This window comes from Harpegnathos saltator, unplaced genomic scaffold, assembly GCF_003227715.2.
Source record: "Harpegnathos saltator strain DR-91 unplaced genomic scaffold, Hsal_v8.6 scaffold795, whole genome shotgun sequence".
NCBI classification, from domain to species: Eukaryota; Metazoa; Arthropoda; class Insecta; order Hymenoptera; family Formicidae; genus Harpegnathos; species Harpegnathos saltator.
In genome coordinates, this window is record NW_020230643.1 from 119,926 (window position 1) to 139,422 (window position 19,497).

The 19,497-nt window shown below is 50.8% G+C and overlaps 1 protein-coding gene across 1 annotated transcript; it reads left to right on the top strand.

Annotated features, from left to right (window-relative positions):
- Positions 1 to 491: 491 nt before the first annotated feature.
- Positions 492 to 1,648, top strand: LOC112590371 (uncharacterized). Its single transcript, XM_025306664.1, has 2 exons — positions 492 to 677; positions 1,055 to 1,648. The coding sequence occupies exons 1-2, from the start codon at positions 492 to 494 to the stop codon at positions 1,646 to 1,648; spliced, it is 780 nt and encodes a 259-aa protein (XP_025162449.1).
- Positions 1,649 to 19,497: the final 17,849 nt, after the last annotated feature.

Here is a 19,497-nt window from a genome sequence, read left to right on the forward strand (position 1 = left end):
GGGGTGAGTTGCAGTTCACCCAACGAGGAACAGCAATGGCCGTAGTGCGGTGCCCGCTGGCGGCGGCCTCCAAGGTCGCTGCCGCGGGGCGGGTCCTGGTGGGATGGACCCGAGCCGGGGTAACGGTTCTGGCTGCTCGCGCGGCGCTCTGTTTCAGATGCATGGAACAGGACCACATGCGCGAGCAATGCAAGAGTGCCGTCGACCGCAGCAATAACTGTTATCGCCGCGGTATCCCCGGCCACCGCGCCAAATATTGTAGGGCGACCGCGGCGCACTGCCCCGTGTGCGTGAAAGCGAGGAAACCTGCCGGTCACAAGGCTGGTGGTCCGGCATGCAAGCCGCTGACCGGCAGACAAAAGAGGAAGAGGGAGGCCTAGAGGAAGCGGCAGCCCGGACCTAGGACGACGAATACTCCTCCCACTCCGGATGGGACTGGAGGCGAGGAAAGGGAGAAGGCCAGGCCGGCTTCCTCCCCTACGCGGGAGGAGATGATGGTGGAGGCGGCTGCCAGCCGTACCCTGGACCCCACCACCCCGATGGAGAAGGAGCTGCAGCCGCAGAGGGGGAAAAAGAGGAAGACCGCCATGGAAGCGGCTCCTCTGGCGGCGTCACCGGCGGAGCCGGCAACAGAGAAGGAGGACGAGGAGACCGCGACACCGGAAAGGACGGACAAGGTGAGGAGGATGGAGGTCGTCGAGACTCCACCCCCAACTACCCTAGACGGAGAGTCGGAGGACGCGCCATCCTCGGCTCTCCCTGACAGCTTCTCCCCCTCGTACTCCCGAGAGGAAGGGGGAGGTGGAGGTAGGAACCCCCTTGGTAGGGACTTCCGATGCACGAATGGAGGAAGTGGCAGACACCACAAAGATACCCGACGAAGAGGCCACCATCACGGCCGAGGCCCCCTCAGAGGAGACTGGGACGGCGTCACCGCCACCCGAAGTCTCTCTGAGGTGTGCCGACGAGAATAGCCCGGAGGAGGCGTGAAGGCCTGGCTTTCACGCTCTTCCGGGTATCTCAGGCCAACCTAGGCCGCGGCTCCCGTGCGCAGGATCTCTGGTGCCAGAGACTTGCGGAAATGGACGCCGACCTGGGTCTGGTCACGGAGCCGCACCATGTTCCGGCCGGTAACAAAAACTGGCTGGACAGTGCGGCTCCGTGGCCGTGGTGGTCAGACCCGCAACGGGCATCCCCCTGCAAGGTCAGGAAGAGGGGACGCTCGTATGTGGCGGTTGACCTTGGGCCCATCACTGTTGTGGGGGTATACTTACCCCCTGTAACCAACAGGTCAGGCCTCGGCAAACTCGCCCGCATTGTGAGGATCCTGGACAGGGTCGGGGATGTGGCGCGCCAGTGCCACCCCCGACCCGTGATTGTCGCTGACTTCAACGCCCACTCCGAGGAGTGGGGGTGCAGTCCCCGGCAAAAGGACCCTCGGGGCGACGTCGTGGCAGCCTGGGCGGCGGTCTTAGACCTCGTGTTGCTCAACACGGGGACCACCAGCGCCTTTGTGCGGCCGGGCGGGGGGAGGGGCGAGTCGGTCATTGACCTGACTTGGGCCTCCCCCTCGGCCGCCAAGTTATTCCGGAGGTGGGTGGTGGAGAATGAGAGGGAGTCATTATCTGATCACAGATATGTGGCGTAGACTCTCCGACTCCCCACTCCCCTCCGGAGGCTGGACCGCCGCCCAGGGGAGGGGGACTATCCCCTCCCCAAAAGATGGGCCCTGGGTCAACTTGACGCGGACAGGTTTCAGGCGACCGTCCTCGCGGCGACCTGGCACCTCGAACAGGAGCCAGGTACAAGGGACCTCCGCCCTCCCTCGAAGGGGCTAAGGAGGACGTCGGCCTGCGACGTCATAATGCCCCGGTCCCACCCCCGCCGGCGCCGGGCTGCGTACTGGTGGACGCGGGAACTCGCGGAACTCCGCGACTCCTGCGTCCAGGCCAGGCGGGCGAATACCTAGGCCCGGCGAAACGGCGGGGACGCCGCAAAGACATATGATGGCTACCGCAGCGCGCGGAAAGCTCTCAAGGTCGCCATTGACAACGCCAAGGCTAGAGCGTGGGAGCGCCTGGTGGACTCTTTGGACGAGGACCCATGGGGGCGCCCATACAAACGGACAGTCGGGAAGATACGTCCGTGGGTGCCCCCTCCTACCTAGTCCATGAATTCCCGGGACCTCAGAGACCTCCTCGATACCCTCTTCCCGAGGGCCGAGGGGAGACCGCCCAGTATCCCCGTTCCTGATGCTCAGGACGGGGACTGGGACGAGGACCTGGGGATCTCGTCCGAGGAGTTCACCAGGGCCAGGAAGAAACTCGGAGCCAAGAGCAAAGCCCCAGGTCTTGACGGGATTCCTGGCCGAGCGTGGGCTCTCGCTCTTGGCAACGGAGACCTGTCCGCCGCCACGCGGGAGGCTTTGGAGGGGTGTCTCAGATCCAAGAGTAGAGGAGGGCCAAGCTGGTCCTCCTCCCAAAGAAGAGCAAGTTACCCGGTGGGCCGTCGGCCTACAGGCCGATTTGTCTGCTGGACGAGGCGGGTAAGATGCTGGAACGCATCATCGCGGACCACCTCGTCCAGCATCTGTCCCTGGAGGGGCCGGACCTCCACGACAACCAGTACGGGTTCAGGCCCGGACGATCAACGCCCTCCAGCACGTCCGGGACCTGTCCCGTACCGTCGTGGAGGTCGAGGGTGGGGTGTTGTTGGCGGTTTTGTTGGATATAACGAACGCCTTCAACACCCTGTCCTGGCCGGAAATAGGAAAGGCATTGGAACACCATCGTGTTCTCGCCTATCTCCGGCGCATTATGGCCGATTACTTCAGGGACAGGGACCTCGCCTACTCGGGAAGAGGCGGGGTCCAAGGCCGGCGCCAAATAGAGCGCGGTGTTCCACAGGGGTTCGTATTGGGCCCCCTGCTCTGGAACATCGCGTTCGACCGGGTAGTGCGTACTCCCCTCCCCCCGGCTGCCATGTCGTCTGCTATGCAGACGACACTTTGGTCATGGCCGAGGGAGAGGATTGGTGGGAGGCTCACCTTAGGGTGGAAGCCGCTTTGCACTCAGTGGTGAACACCATCAAGGACCTCGGGCTCAGAGTGGCCCCCCAGAAGACACAGTCCATGTTATTCCATCGACGGGGTCGGGGCGAGCCGCGAAGAGCCTGGGTCCTAGTGGACGGAGTCCGCGTCCGCGTCAAGCCCACGATGAAGTATCTGGGCTTGACGTTGGACAGCCAATGGAACTTTGGGCCCCACTTCAGGAGCCTGGCCCCCCCGGGTCCGCAAGATAGGCACGGCGCTGGCTGGCCTTATGCAGACCCAGGGGGCCCCGGATGGCGGGCACGCCGCCTATATGTGGGAGTGATACATACGGGGCGCCCATATGGGCGCCCCGATTATTAGCTACCGCCAGCAACAAGACACTGCTCAGGCAGGCCACGCGGGCGGTATTAATAAGGGCGGTCCGGGGGTACTGGACGATCTCCCACATGGCGGCGGCCTCCCTAGCCGGCTCCCTCCCGGTGGAGCTCTTCATCGAGAAGAGAAATCTCCTATACTGGCGAATAAAGGAGCTCCGCCAAAGGGGGGAGGGCCTATCGGCCAGGGACCTGAGGGCCCTTAGGAACCAGGCCAGTGACCGGGTCCTCGACAAGTGGTCGGCCGAATTGACCGACCCGCGAGGATTCGGTCGCCAGACAGCCGAGGCTGTCCGCCCCTGCCTGCCGGAAATGGTGGGCAGGAGGGGGTGCGGACTATCGTTTCATCTGGTGCAGGTGCTGACCGGGCATGGCTGCTTCGGGAGGTACCTGCACCGGATAGGCAAGGAGATCACCACTGAGTGCCACCACTGCCCGGAGCCAAATGACACGACGCAGCACACCCTCGCCGAGTGCGAGGCGTGGTGTGAGCAACGCCGTGTCCTGGCCCGGGCAGTGGGGTGCAGGATGGAGGACCTTTCGCTCCCGCGCATGGTGCGAGCCATGTGCGGAAGCGAGGAGGTATGGGAGGCGGCGGCCTCCTTCTGCAAAGACGTCATGTCCCGGAAGGAGGCCGTCGAGTGGGAGCGCCGACCCGACCCGAACCGCGGAGTGCGGGGGGGTCGAAAGCGGCGCTCCCCGGGAGGAGATGAGAGTGGCTCCGAGGTGGCGCCGGCCGGGAGGAGGCGACGGAGACCGGCAGTCCGTGCTCCGCGGTCACCCCAGCCGCCTCGGGGCTGACTTCGGACGCGGGGTGGGAGGTGAATGACCTGCCGCGCTCCCTCGCGCGTCGGTCAGGTTAGGAAAAGGGGGAGCGAGGGCCTTTGGGATAGGACCTCGCTCCCCCGCCACCTCCCCTCTGAGTGAGAACTCTAGGGGAGGGGCGGGGAGGCGGGGGTGGGTGTCCCCCCCCAAAATAGTCACCGAAAGGCCAATCTTGTCGGCTTAGCCGACTGGGGCGTCGCGTCCTGAACCTTTTCCGCAAGGAAAAGGGGGCGCGGCACATGAGCGTGGGGCTCGACAACGAGCCCTGGGGCCGGGGTGTCGGGGAGAGAATGTTGGCGCAGTTCCCCTGACTCCCCCCATCTTGGTCCGACTGGTAGACACCCCAGGAGTTTTAGTGAGTAAGAGTCTCACATAACCCTCCGCTCCTCCCAGGGAGTGGAGGGTACCCCATGATGGGTTTCCGCTACGTTATCAAAAAGAAAAAAGAGGTGTGGTTAACAACTACTGACTTTCTGCGGCAAGTCCTTTCGTGGTTATCGATTGTTCGCGTCAAAATGAGTCCGTCAAGAATGCCACTGTGGATTGCCACTGTGGATTGCGGATAGAATTTGAGTATAAAGAGAATATATATCGCCGCGTACTGTCTCATCCCGCATGATCGTGTAGTTGAATATAGCCCGCTAACCAATATAGTACGCAAACTCAACTAAAATCAGAAAGCATGTACGAGAAAAGAAGAATACATGAAACAAAGTGCTATAAATGGCACTTTTCTCCCGGATGTGTCGAAGAATGTTTCACCATGGTTGTGCCGACGTTTGTGGACTTGCAAGGATTCATGGTTGGAAAGAGATTTATTGTAAAAGAAGCAGCGATACTGAACAACGGAATTATTCTTTCGCGCTACGTCTTTATGAGTCCGATGCCATGGCATCTACTCACAAAATCAGACAAATTGAGAGCCTACTGGTTAACGACTAATCATAGATTACGATGGGAAGATGGAACCGTCAAATACTGCAGAGCTAAACATTTGGTTACTGCAGCTGTGGTGGATGATATGTATGGCGAACTTGAAGACGATGTATTTCAATTTGTATACGTGAAGGGGCATGAGAAGCGAGAAAGGTTGTTACACCTTCTGGATGACAATATGAGAAGCAACGTGATTATTAAGACCATGGACACCGATTACGATGACATGCCTTCTCTGCAGAAATTGAATAATACTTTTCGATGTAATAATCATATGAGAAGTTGTGCCTTACAGAATGTACTAAACATTTTTAGTTGGTCTCGAAGAAAATTGTACGACGCTATATAATAAAACACTATTTTAAATGTACAGATGTTTCTTCCAACACGCTTATCCCCTTTCTTAAGACATTTTATGGTAATTGTGCTTGATAAAAATACAGTTTTTTATTTGCGGTATGATGCTTATTTTGAATCGGGTTTGGTCTCGACTTATTTGTTTCTTTGACGTATGCGTGACGTCATCATACACACTTTGAGAACACACTTGAGAACCTTCACTAGACGTCTACTAGCAATAGGCGACGGTGGTCTAGGAGGGTGGAGCGTTGGATAGTACCCACGAGGGCCAGGTTCGAGTCTAGCAATATCCCGGTACATTTTTTCTCTCGTGACATCATACACACTTAAGAATCTTCATTAGACGTTTACTATGAACCATGGACCTAAGAATCTATGGACGGAGCGCAAAGCATATAGGTTGGGAAATATGCAGTAAGGGGGGTATAGCGCTATCTCTATCTACAATAAGGCATCGTCGGGTTCCGCCATACACACGATGATTTCCGAAAGACTTATATATTGGGTGAGTGCAAAAGTTCGTGCGGAGTTTGTGAGTAAAAGTCACACAGTGATTAGGCAAACAAAAATCTTTATTCAATCAATGATATATTCTCCATCGTTTTCTATAATCTTTTCCCAACGTTCTGGCAGCATACGGATGCCTCGATCATAAAAACTGCGCGGTTTAGATTCGAAGAACGAAGAGACGCCGTTTTTTAAGGCCTCCAAAGAGTCAAAGTTTTTTCCATTTATATAATTTTGCAATGACCGGAACAAGTGATAGTCAGATGGTGCGATATCAGGAGAATACGGTGGATGCGTTAAGACATCCCATTTCAGGCTCTTCAGTTTGCGCAGCGTCTTTTTCGAAACGTGTGGTCTGGCGTTGTCGTGATGAAAGACGACTCCCTTGCGATTTGACAAAATCGGACGTTTCTCTTTTATTTCTCGATTCAGATTGGTTAATTGGCGACAGTACTTGTCCGAATCAATCGTTTCGCCAGCGGGGAGAAGCTCGAAATAGATTATGCCCTTGCAATCCCACCAAATAGAGAGCATCATCGGGTGCAAACTGGCCTTTGGCATTGCGTCACCATGCTCACCTGATTGTTTCCATGTCCGTTTGCGCTGAACATTGTTGTAGAGGACCCATTGCTCATCGCCCGTCACTAGTCGATCCAAAAACGACTCGTTATTGAACCGCCCGAGTAAAGAAACGGCTACAGAAATTCGCTTGATTTTGTTCTTCTCGGTCAGCAAATGGGGCACCCATATATCGAGCTTCAAATCGAATCCCATCTTTTTTAAACGCCGAAAAGCAGTTGATCGGTCAACGTTTAGTGCTGTAGCAACTTCTTCTGTTGAAATTCGCGGATTATTGAGCACTAAAGTACGCAAAACATCGTCATCAATGTCAGAAGGTCGACCAGAGCGTGGCTCGTCTTCAAGGTTAAATTCTCCGCGCCGAAATTTAGCAAACCATTTTTCCACAGTTCGTTTAGCTGGTGCTTCATCCTGATAAACATCCTGAATGTTTTTTACGGCTGCGGCAACGTTTATTCCCTTCCGAAACTCGTAAAGCATAACATGCCGTAAATGCACCTAATCGATACTCATTTTTAAAGTGATATTTCTCGAAGCAGTTTGTATGAAAACAAATGATTTTTTTTTAATAACAGCTGAAGACGTCACCTTTCCAACGTTATATAATATGTAGATGGAAGTATTAATGACAACACTTTACGACGCTTATAACTCCATCTATTGAAACTCCGCACGAACTTTTGCACTCACCCAATATGTTATATTCGTTAACTTCGGAATTAAGATACGTAATCTGAATTGTTTCTAGTCGTTAATTTAATGAAATATAGATGTATATTTAACATAATTAATATTAACATACACTAAACATCTAAACTTATTTTAAATATAACTACGTTTTACAATGTTTGTAAATGGAATAAAGTTAAAAATCAAACAATATTACGTACTTGTGAAATGAAATTCTTCTACAATACTCCAGTTCGATCTGCGAGGCTCTTTTTCTTTTCGGATCGGTCCGATTAGTACAGCCCGAAATTATACAGGACGGCATTGTCAAAGAAAAAACATAGAACTTTCTTTTCATTCACATTAAGCTTAATAAAAGACTTCGAAGCTCAATCTTTTTGATACGTTTATTGACTATATATCTTAAACTTCGGATATCTTCAGTCAAATTCGTTCATTAGCCGACGGTGTCCTATTGTAAAAAGAGACAATAGGCAAATAAAGGAGAGTGCTCTCACTCCCCTTACCGTAAATTTCCCAACCCCCTTGCCTCAAAGCTTACTTTGCTTTCCGTTCATAAATTTTAAGTTCATGCTATCAACAGGTGATGATGGTCTATGAGGTTGGAGCGTTGGATAGTACCTACGAGAGCTCAGGTTCAAGTCTAGAAACATCCCGGTACATTTTTTCTCTGACGTATACATGACGTCACGGCCGCCATCTTGCTGCGTGACGTCTTATCCCCACCCTGAGTTCCTTCTGCCGCGCGACGTCATACCCCGCTCCATGAATTCCCCGCTTCCCCGCGCTCCCTTCAGCACTCCTGAGTTAGAACCGGCCTAGTATATCTACTCGCAACGTTCGAAACGTCGGTGAACCCGTACAGCTCAACATCGACACCCCCGTCTCCAAATCCCGTCCACCAGGGAATTCGCAAGCCATCGAGAGCCGAAAACTCTAAATAAATGTGTTGCCACCGAGCGGGGAAGTTTCTCCGGAACGTCATCCCAGCAGAGATTGTGCCGCCACAATTGCTGCATGAAAATCTTCGCGGTTGTGGTGACCGGCGTGACCCACCGTAAGGGACCGTAGAGTCGCGCAATAGCGGAGAGAATTTCCCGTTTACTTGGTGGGAGTTTGTCAAGCAACGAAACGTTGATTTGAAAAACGTCGAGAGACGGGTACCATCCGATCCCGAGTATTTTAAGATTTTCGTCGGTCGCGAGTGATTTAGAGCATGTAAGGCCGTGATTCTCCTCAGCGAGATCGAAGAGGAGAAGTAATGAATTACTCGCCCATTTATGCAACTCGAACCCGTTACAACGAAGAAGCGCGATCAGCTGATCGCGAGTCTCGTGTAAGAGCGGTTGAGTATCCCCCCCCCCAAACAACACATCATCGACGTAAATGTTGTTAACTATACGACATATATTTAGTGATATATATGATGATGAAATATTACATATATATGAAATATGTACAGGGTCATCGAAAAGTATCGGACCCCCCTAATATCTTCAGTTAGAATGCATTTTGGAGAAAATGTCCAATAGCAAAGTTGTATGGTTTTAAGCGGGGAGTAATATGATGACCTTGACTTTGACCTTGACCATGTCCTTCAAGGTCATTTCAAGGTTAACCTTATTTTTTTTAATAGAACTCCCAACATTTTATTGCATATTCTTATAGCTTATCTCGAGAGATTTCCAAAACACTATAATAAAACATTTTTTCATTAAGTACTTTTTGAGTTATAAAGGTTTTAAGTTACCAATTTGTTAAGTGATGTGTGATTCCGGCCAATTAAGGCAAGAGTAATGTGTTCCGACCAGTTAAGGCAAGAGTGGTGTGTGATTCCGACCAGTTAAGGCAAGAGTGATGTATGATTCCGGCCAGTTAAGGCGAATTTCATTCCAATTGGTCAGCTTGGGCAGAATATTCAATTATACCAAACAATTCACAACAAATGTTCAAATTGTTGCCCTTCAACAGTCTGGCAATGTGCCAATCTGTTATAAACAGCTGAAACCGCATTCCGGAACGTTTCCGGCGGTATTAGTTCTATCTCTCGAGTTATTCTCCCTCTTAAATTATCTAAATCTTGAGGCTTGGTGGCATAAACTTTACTTTTCAAGTAACCTCACAAAAAAAGTCAAGTGGGGTCAAGTCCGGAGACCGAGGTAGCCACTCAATATAATCCCTTCGCCCTATCCACCTGTCCTGAAAGACCTCATTCAAATATTGACGGACAATGACACCATAATGAGGTAGAGCTCCATCTTGTTGGAAATAAATTTCATCTATACCAGCTCTCCACCACTCTCCACCAGCTATGTCTCGAATAGCTGGAACAATTTATTCGCGAAGCATGACTGTGTATATTTGTGCTGTCAAATTACCTTCAATGAAGAAAGGGCCAACTGGTCTACCATTAAGAGTACCAGCCCATACGTTAACTTTTTATGGATATTGGGTATGATTGTCTCTTTTCCAGTGAGGATTAACGTCATTCCAGTATCTACAATTGTGTTTATTTACATTTCCAGTCAGTTCAAATGTTGCCTCATCAGAGAAAACAATATTATTAAGTAATAGAGGATCGTCGACAATCATCTCCATCATAAGATCACAAAATTCTATGCGTCTATCAAAATCGTCTTCGGACAACTCTTGGACCAAATGGAGTTTGTATGGATGCCATTTATTCAATTTCAGAATTTTACAGATGCATTACCGATTTCGTGTTCTTGTGCAACGCGATTGATGGAAATGTGGGGACTTTCAATGAAAGACTGTAAAACATCTAATGCCTTATTATTATTTGTTGCTGTTTTACGTCTACCAGATCTTGGGCGGCTTTTAACTCTACCAATGTCCTCGAAACGTTGAATAGTACGAATTACAATACTTTTGAAGATACTATTATTTTCATTCCGAAAAATTTCATTAAATAATCGCGTTACTGTTTTATACCCTCTTTGTTGATCTCCCCATCCTCGCATCATTAACAGTGTTATTCGATCTCTTTCAGAAAACTCCGCCATTCTTAATTAGAGCAAAGAAGAATTAATCAGGTAAGTGATAGGAAATTGATCTAAATAATTAAGTAGAGAAAAATACTAATTATTAAGTGTTGGTCCAACTATCGATTTGTTTATTTCAACCAGCACTAGCAAAAAGCTCGTTGAGCAACTGAAAATCTAATAGATCAATTAATAATATTTACGAACAAATTCTGGGCTATTGGAAACAAAATGAAGATGTTTGGGACAATCAATTGAAGCGCAATGGCTTCTTTTGTTACAGAAACAATTTTTGGAGCTGTGCGTTCTCGTCCACGAGGTGACTGCTGCTCGCTAAGAAGAAGACAGCACTGCATCAAAGATTCAAATCAGTGATTCGCATTGTTTGCTCAAGAGTTTGTATTACTATTGGTGCCTGCGAGAGTGAGACAATAAAGACCGGCCCCGCCAACGCTTTCGGGCAGATTCCCGCTAACGCCTTCAGACATCACGCATTCGAGCAGCTTCTCGCGATTACCTTCGGGCAGTTTTCCGCCATAGCCTACTAATATAACCGCTTGAAGCCGTACAACTTTGCTACTGAACATTATTCCAAAATGCATTCTTACTGAAAATATTAGGGGGAGCCGATACTTTTCGATTAATGCATTTTCTTCAAACCAATTAATTCGTCTCATTATTTCGCGCACAAAAGTATTAAGGTTATGATTATTGAAAGCTAAATAATATTTTACAAGATATTTTACATTTTGTGGCAAAAAATTGTTAACTTCAAACCTTTATAACTCAAAAAATACTTAATAAAAAAATGTTTTATTATAGTGTTTTAGAAATCTCTCGAGATAAGCTATAAGAATATGCAATAAAATGTTGGAGGTTCCATTTAAAAAAATAAGGTTGACCTTGAAAGACATAGTCAAGGTCAAAGTCGAGGTCATCATCTCACTCTCCGCTTGAAACCATACAACTTTGCTATTGGACATTTTCTCCAAAATGCATTCTAACTGAAGATATTAGAGGGTCCGGTACTTTTCGATGACCCTGTATGAAGCGATATCTGCAATATTATACACGGTGTTATAAAAGTCCCGGAAGAGCAGAATAACTCGAAAAATATGAGTCCTAGAAAAAATGCGAAATATTAGGTTTTTATGATTTTTTTCTGCCTATCTGACGGTGACCTTGGATTTGACCTTGACGATGATATTGAAGGTCATTTCGAGGACAGGTCAATTTTTTTAAACGGGACCCCATACTTTTGACTCCAGGAATGAAAAGAACGGAAAATTTTACGTTCGGATGTGACCTTGAACACTGCCAAATTTGACCTCTGAAGGTCACATAAAGGTCTAAGCTTGTTTTAGGCTGAAAACGCGAATATCATCGAAAATGCACCTGCTAGGGAGCAATGTTACGCATAAGAATAACAATATAGTGGTCAACGAGGGACATTCAGCCGTGACCTTGCCCTTATTCTTAAGGTCATGAATTAAGATTATTATTAAGGTCAAACCAGACTTTTTTAGGACTGAAAATCCATACTTTTGACCTAAAAGTGTCAAGATTGAAAAATCTTACGTTCGGATATGATGTTTTCAACCTTGACCTTGTTCTCAAAATTATGCGTTTTACGTTACTTCACTGATCGTGAAGTCTACTGAAAGTACAGCGTCTCAGAACCTGACCACTGAAGGCAAGGTGTCTCAAACCCGACCACTGAAGGCAAGGTATCTCAAACCCGACCACTGAAGGCAAGGTGTCTCAAACCCGGCCACTTAGGGCAAGGTGTCTCAAACCCGACCACTGAAGGCAAGGTTCAGTTAGTCCCGGCCACCAAAGGCAAAGCATCTTGTAACTCGGTCTGAGATTACAAGAGATGTTCAAAATGTTCCTCATTGACCGTTTGACAGTGTGTTTGACATGTCAAGGTTGAAAACGTCATATCCGAACGTAAAATTTTTCAATATTGACACAAAGCGTTTATTATTTTGATTTTTTATTCTTGTTTATTCAAAACAGTCTCCATCTGAGTCAATACAGCGCTGGAAACGTCCAACAAATTTTTCGAAACATTTTTTATACTCATCGGCTGAAATGGCTTTTAGTATGGCGGTCGAAGTCTTTTGGATGACCCGGATGGTATCGAAACGATTTCCTTTCATCGCCAATTTCAGTTTGGGAAATAACCAGAAGTCGCACGGAGCCAAATCAAATGAATACGGTGGATGATCGATAACAATGATGCCTTTCTTAGTCAAGAATTCACGTACCATGATGGCTTTGTGCGATGATGTATTATCGTACAACAAAAACCAACTGCCTGGCTCTCGATATTCCAGTCGAAATCGTCGAATTCTGGCCCACAATCGTTGTAGAACTCTTAGATAATATTCTGCGTTCACCGTCTGACCTTCTGGGACGAATTCATTATGAACAATTCCCTTTGCATCCAAGATGTTACGTCCTAGAGGAGGAACGCAACCTTTTCGTTCGCGAGTAAGGCGAACCTCGTTCGTACACGCGTGTCAGTGGATGGATCAGGGACCCGACGGGTCCCTTTACTCGGGCACCGACGTACGACGAGCGGTCCGTTTTTCGGTCAGAGACGCGAATCCCTTTACCGAGGATAGGACCATGAGTTGACTGTTGGAAGGGTGTATGTGATTTTGAAACCAATTGGAAAAAGAATGAAATATAAACAGATTTATTAAAATGAGTATAATAACAAAATGAATTACGGCGCGGTTTAATACAATTGATGAATGACTGTGTATGTGTATGTGTGTATGTATGAGAAGTGAAAGGAGGAAATAATAAATAAAAAAAAAGGAAGGAATATGAGTAAAGAGTTAGTCGGGTGAGGGGGAGCGTGAGTGGTCGGGTGAATTTAAGGGAATGGATAGTTCGGAGAAGGAAACTGGTGAATAAGATATCGAAGGGGTTGAAGGCGGGGACGCGTGTATAGGAGAAGAAGGCGGAGTACCAGGGGAAAAACGAGGAAGAAGGTAAGGGGGTAGGAGTGTAGGATCCGGGTGATAATCAGTTCCTAACGCTATATTAACTATGGCTCGGAGGTAGTGGATCTGAGACGTAAGTTGGTCTGGATCGCTAATCAAAAACTGCCTCGAACGTTCGGAAAACGGGGTGAAGGGTTATTCCTATGTTGTAGTAATGACCTACTAAAAACGGATTTCAATAATATGGGGAATTAATAAGATGGTGGTAGAAAAGGTAGAAGCAAAGAAAATGTAACTTACTGGTGATTCCTGGGATGCGAGAAATGAACAAGATATATAGGCGGCTCCTGCTCTGTAGGTTAGGATGGGTTGTGCGACTCCCTTCCAATTGTCCAATTATGGCACAATAGCACTGATTCCAAATTTTTATTTTTGTCCCCCAAAAAAATAAGACAGAGGACGTAAGAGTATGTGTAGTGCCGAAACAAAACCGAAGACGAACGAGTCTAAGGACGCGTTTTTACAGGTCTGACTTTTGAATCTAGAATCTAAGTGAATGTGAATCTGCTCTTTTTCCTGTCTCTCAGAATAGAAGTAGTGTCGCGGAGGCGGATTACCGTTTTTATAGTGATAATCGAAGGCAGAAGCTATCAGAGTGGGTAGAGAGATGGCCTTTGAGGAAGGGGTGAATTGGTCTTAGTGGGAAAAAGTCTCAGCCATTAGTGAAGTTAAAAGACATCGTGGGAGGAGACAGTTAGTTTTTGGAGATATGAATATGGAAGGACTAAAGGGTGGAGCGTGGGTGTTTCATAGTTTTAGGTGGATATGATATGATTGGCTGAATGAATTAGGCGCGACAAGCGTGGAGGTGGTGGATTCTTGAGATAGAGAAATGTACACAAGTGGCCGGCTGGAAAAATCAAAATGCCGTAAATCAAAGGCTGAGATCAGATTTTACGACTATCAGTGAAGTAAGCTTTGTCGGTTGACTGATAGGGCACATATGGTTTTAGATTGGGAAGATGTAAGTTTCAAGTTTTAGAGCAGGAATGCTCTGAGTTGCTTTGTTTCACTGAAGGTTTGTTAGCGCGGAGTTTCAAATTTTTATAGCTAGGACGACGGACACACTTGGCGAACACTACCCAGATATAAACTTTAAACGAAGACGTAGATTTTTACAACAGGGCACTGTTTCCTGTTATGGAATTTTCCCGAATCGCCTTTCATTTGGCGCGACGGCTGTTCGCCAGATGGGTCTGTTTCCTAATTTATATTTATATATGTATATATTCCTATTATAGTTATATTAGGAGAATATAAATCCACGAGAGGAAAGAATTTTTACTAATTAAATCTACAAGACGTAACAAAGAAAACGGTCATTGTCTTCATTTTGCTCTTCTGAAAGCGTAATTTTTGCTCTTTTGCCTCTTCTGGTGACTTCCATGCCGCACTCTGACGTTTTGTTTTTGGCTCGTATTGAAAACACCACGTTTCATCACCAGTTACAATGACTGACATGCTTGCCGGATTCCTTCGAGACATTTTTAACATGTCTTTTCAATGCTGAACTCTCCAATCTTTTTGGTCGTCTGTCAGAGTGTGTGGCACGAAGCGCGTACAGATCTTCCGTTTACCTAAATCTTCGGTCAAAATTCGATAGACTGTGCTTTTCGGTATCCCAGTTTCCTCTTCGATGAGTCTCGCAGACACACAGCGGTCGCTTCGAAGAATTTCTTTGACTTTCTCGACGTTTTCTTCATTACGAGTGGTTGTTGGCGGTGGTGCTCGGTCATCGTCTGCAAGGTTCTCACGACCGTCACGGAATCGGCCAAACCAACGGAAAACCTGTGCACGGGACATGCATTCATCCCCGTACACATTTTTTAGCGTTTCGTACGTTTCTGCACCACTTTTACCCAATTTAAAACAGAATTTAATATTCGCTCTTTGTTCCATGTTGGTTTTTCGACCGACGTACACAAAGTGACTTTACATAAAATGTCAAACCACAGTGAAATATCAACCGAATTCGTTCAAATTTTGAGGTTAAGTAGATGAAGGGTAGAACATTCACCTACCATCATTTACTCATAGATGTCGCTGCGTTAAGAACTTTAATGGAACTAGTCATCGTATCTGGGACAGACTGTGTACATGATTGACTCCAAAGGTGCTTTTGCTGGGTTGATTTTGACGCCATACTATTTTTTTGTTAACACAGGGGAAATTCATCATGGATACCCCCGACCCTTTGAGAGGATCGGGGTTATGTCAGATTCTTACTGACTAAAACCCCTGCGGGATGTCTACCATTCGGACCGTGGTGGGGGGGGTCAGGGGAATTACTCCCGTATTCCCTCCCCGACACCCCGACCCCAGGGCTCTCCGGGAGCCCCTTGCCTCGAGTACAGCGCCCTGTCCCACTCAAGGAGTCCAGGGCGCGATGCCCCGATCAGTTTCCCCGCCGGGTTGGCCTTCTGGTTTCAACTTGGAGGGAGGGGACATCCACCCTCCCTCCGCCTCCCATTGCTCCCCTCCATGGTAGGGGGCGGGGGAGTGAAGCCCAGCCCCAAACCGGGCTTCCACTCCCCCTTCGCCTACCCTATCCGACATCTAGGGGAGGAGGCAGGTGGGTATTACGCACCCGTCACCCCTCTCCCCCCGCGCATCCGAAGGCGGGCCCGAGGCGGCCGAGGAGGCGGCATCCGGCGAATCGGTGGCCTATTCTCCTTCTCAGCCGGCGTCTCCTCGGGTCCGCTGCCCATATCCGGGGATCGCCGCCCTTCCCGCCGCTCTCTGCGGCGGTTTCCGGGGCGACACTCCCAATCTGCAACTACCTTCCGCGACATTACATCGCGACAGAAGGAGGCCGCCGTTCCCCTGGCTTGCACCATGGCTTGCACCATGCGCGGGAGCGAGAGATCCTGCTCCCTACACCCCATTGCCCGGACGAGGACATCGCGCCTCTGGCTCCATGCCACGCATTCGGCCAGGGTATGGTGCACGATGTGGTCTCACTTCGGGCAGTGGTGGCACCCGGTGGTGGGTTCCTTCTTGATCCGGTGCAGGTAATGCCCGAAGCTTCCATGCCCTGTCATCACCTGCACCAGATGGTATTTTAGTCCGCGTCCCCTCCTGCCTTGCAATTCTGCCAGGCAGAGGCGGACAGCCTCTGTTGTCAGTTGCCCGAACTCCCGGACATCACGTCCACCCACCGTTCAAGAGTTCGGGCGACCGCCTGGGATCTTAGGGCCGCCAGACTCCTGGCCGATACCGCCTCCCCTTCTCGTGGAGCTTCTTTATCCTACAATAGAGGGTACTCCGCTCTTCGGCTAGGAGCTCCACCAGGAGGGGAGCCGGCCAGGGTCGTCGCCGCCATGTACGATACGGAGCGGAACTCCCGTATCGCCCTCACGACTACCGTCCTTAGCGCCTGGCGTATAAGGCTTTTGCCTTGGACGGTGGCCATCAGCTGAGGCGCCCATATATGCACCTCATAGAGGGCGATCGAGAGAACCACTCCCACGTACAGGCGGCGCGCATGCCACCTCGTGCCCCCTGGGTTTGCATCAGTCTGGCTAGCGCCAGACCGGCTTGCTTCACCCAGGGAGCCAGGTCCTTAAAGTGGGCCCTAAAATCCCAACGCTGTCCAACATCAGGCCCAGATATTTGATCTTGGGCCCAACGCGGACGCGGGCTCCGCCCACCGAGACCTGGGTCTCCGGCGGCGCCCCACGGCTGCCGTCATGGAAAAAGACGGCTTCCGTTTTCTGGAGCGCCACCTTTAGACCCAGGCTTTCGATGGTTCCCACCACCGAGACCAGCGCCACCTCGGCTCGGAGGCGGGCTTCCCCCCAGTTCTCCTCCCCGGCCACCACTAGCGTGTCATCCGCATAGCAAATCACGTGGCAGCCAGGGGAGAGAAGCGTGCGCAGTACCCTATCGAACGCGATGTCCCACAGCAGAGGGTCCAGTATGGACTCCTGCGGGACATCGCGTTCCATGTTCCGCCGGCCTTGGACCCCGCCTCTCTTGGAGTAGGCGAGGTCCCTATCCCCAAAGTAGGCCGCCAATATGCGCCGCAGATGGGCGGGCACTCGATAGTGTTCGAGGGCCCGCCCGATCTCCGGCCAGGGCAGGGTGTTGAAGGCGTTAGTTATGTCTAAAGACACCGCCAACAACACTCCGCCCTCCTCCTCCACGACGGCACGGGTCAGGTCCCGAACGTATTGTATCGCATCCAGCGTTGACCGTCCGGGCCTGAACCCGTATTGCCTGTCGTGGAGGTCTAGCCCCTCTGAGGACAAGTGCTGGACGAGGCGGTCCGCGATGATGAGTTCCAGCATCTTGCCCGCCTCGTCCAGCAGGCAAATCGGCCTATAGACCGGCGGCCCCCCGGATATCTTGCTGGCCTTTGGGAGGAGGACCAATTTGGCCCTCCTCCACTCCTGGAGGAAAACCCCCTCCCTAAGGTACCCGTTTAATACACGTCTTGTGGCTGCGGCCATGTTCCCTTCGTCAAGGGTGAGAGCCCAGGCGCGGCCAGGAATGCCGTCGGGGCCCGAGGCTTTGCCCCTGACCCCTAGCTTTTTCCTGGCCCTGGTAAACTCCTCCGGACCGACCTCCAGTTCCTCGCCCCATTCCCCTCCCTCTGGGGAGGGCCCCCTCCACCCTCGGAAAGAGGATGCCGAGGAGCCTCTCGAGGTCCTGGGGGTCCATCGACTCCGTGGGTGGGGGCACCTACGGACAGATCTTACCAACCATCCGCTTGTGGACCGTCCGACCGGACGCCCCCACGGATCGTCGTCCAGGGAGCTCACCAGTTGTTCCCAGGCTCCCTTTTTCGCCTCGGTTAGGGCGACCTTGAGGGATTTTCTCTCTTCGAGATAGCCCTCTCTTTCCCTCGCGACATCCCCGTCGTTCTCCCGGGCTTGGGAATTCTCCCGTCTGGCCTGAAGACAGGCCTGGCGGAGCTCGGCCAAGGCCTCACTCCACCAATATGCGGCCCGGCAACAACGGGGGTGGGACCGGGGTATCGCGACGTCGCACATCGCTGTCACGATTACCACCACTTTCCTAGCCCCCTGAAAGGGGCTAGCGTCCTACTCACCTGGCCCCTCTCCTAGGTGCCAAGTGGCCACGAGGGTGGCCGTCTGGAACATGTCCGCATTCAGCTGACAGGGCCCACCTTCGGGAGAGGGAACTTCGGTTCCTCTCCCCTGGGCGGCAGTCTAGCACCTGCGGAGGTGCGGCGGGACCGAGGGCCCAGACTATATACAGCCTTGGCCATAAGTATAAAGCACTTTCAATTTATTACTGTTCCGTACGGCACGTGATGCCGTACGGAAAGTCGGTGTCGGAATCGACGCTGCAGGGCGGACGGCCTGGTTCCCGGGGCGTTTTCGCTAGCGGCGGGGGACGCGGGTTCTCGCGAGCGAGCGCGCGGGACTCCCGGTAGGTTCAGCCGCGGCCGCTACACGGCGCGGCTCGCGATTCCGCTGCCCGCAGGCAAGATTCGACCGCCCGGATATATAACCGGGCGCGCCGTGCCTGGTCTTTGCCTTGCCTTGTCTTCTGCCTGGCCAGTTTTGGTAGCAAGTAGTGCTACGCGTTAGTGCATCGTGTACTGGGGATTACCGACGCGCTTTCTTGGTTTCCTAGGGCGATCGGTCTTCCGTTCAGATTCGAAGCACTACTCTATATACTCTGCTGAGTTGAAGGTGGCGCCGATACACCCTGCTGGGTTGAGGCTAATGGTTCGAATCTCGTTTGTGATCTCGGGCTCACGGCGTTGCCGTGATCTTAGGAGCGACTCGACCGTCTCCTCAGAGCTTCGAGCTCCCTTGTTGCCCAAGTGTCCGTAGGGGGCCTTGGCAATTTAGGAGCGGCTCGGTCGCAGTCCTAGAGCGTTCGCGCTCCTTCGCCCAAGTGTCCGTTGGGAACTTGGCTTTCTCGCAGGAGCGACTCGGTCGTCCTGCGAGCCGGAGCTCTCGGAGCTCCATTCCCACGCGTCCTCGGGACCGTGGCTGGCTATTGGCCGTTACGTCCGGAAGGGCAGGCCATCCGAAACGACGGAGGTCGTTTCGTTGCACGTCCTTGGCGTGCTCCGGGTGCCGCGCACCGTTGACGTCACGGACGTGTGTCCTGCGGGACCTTGCGTAAGCGACATTGTTCGCTTGTACATAGTTGCGTCGTTCTCCTGCGTTGTTCCA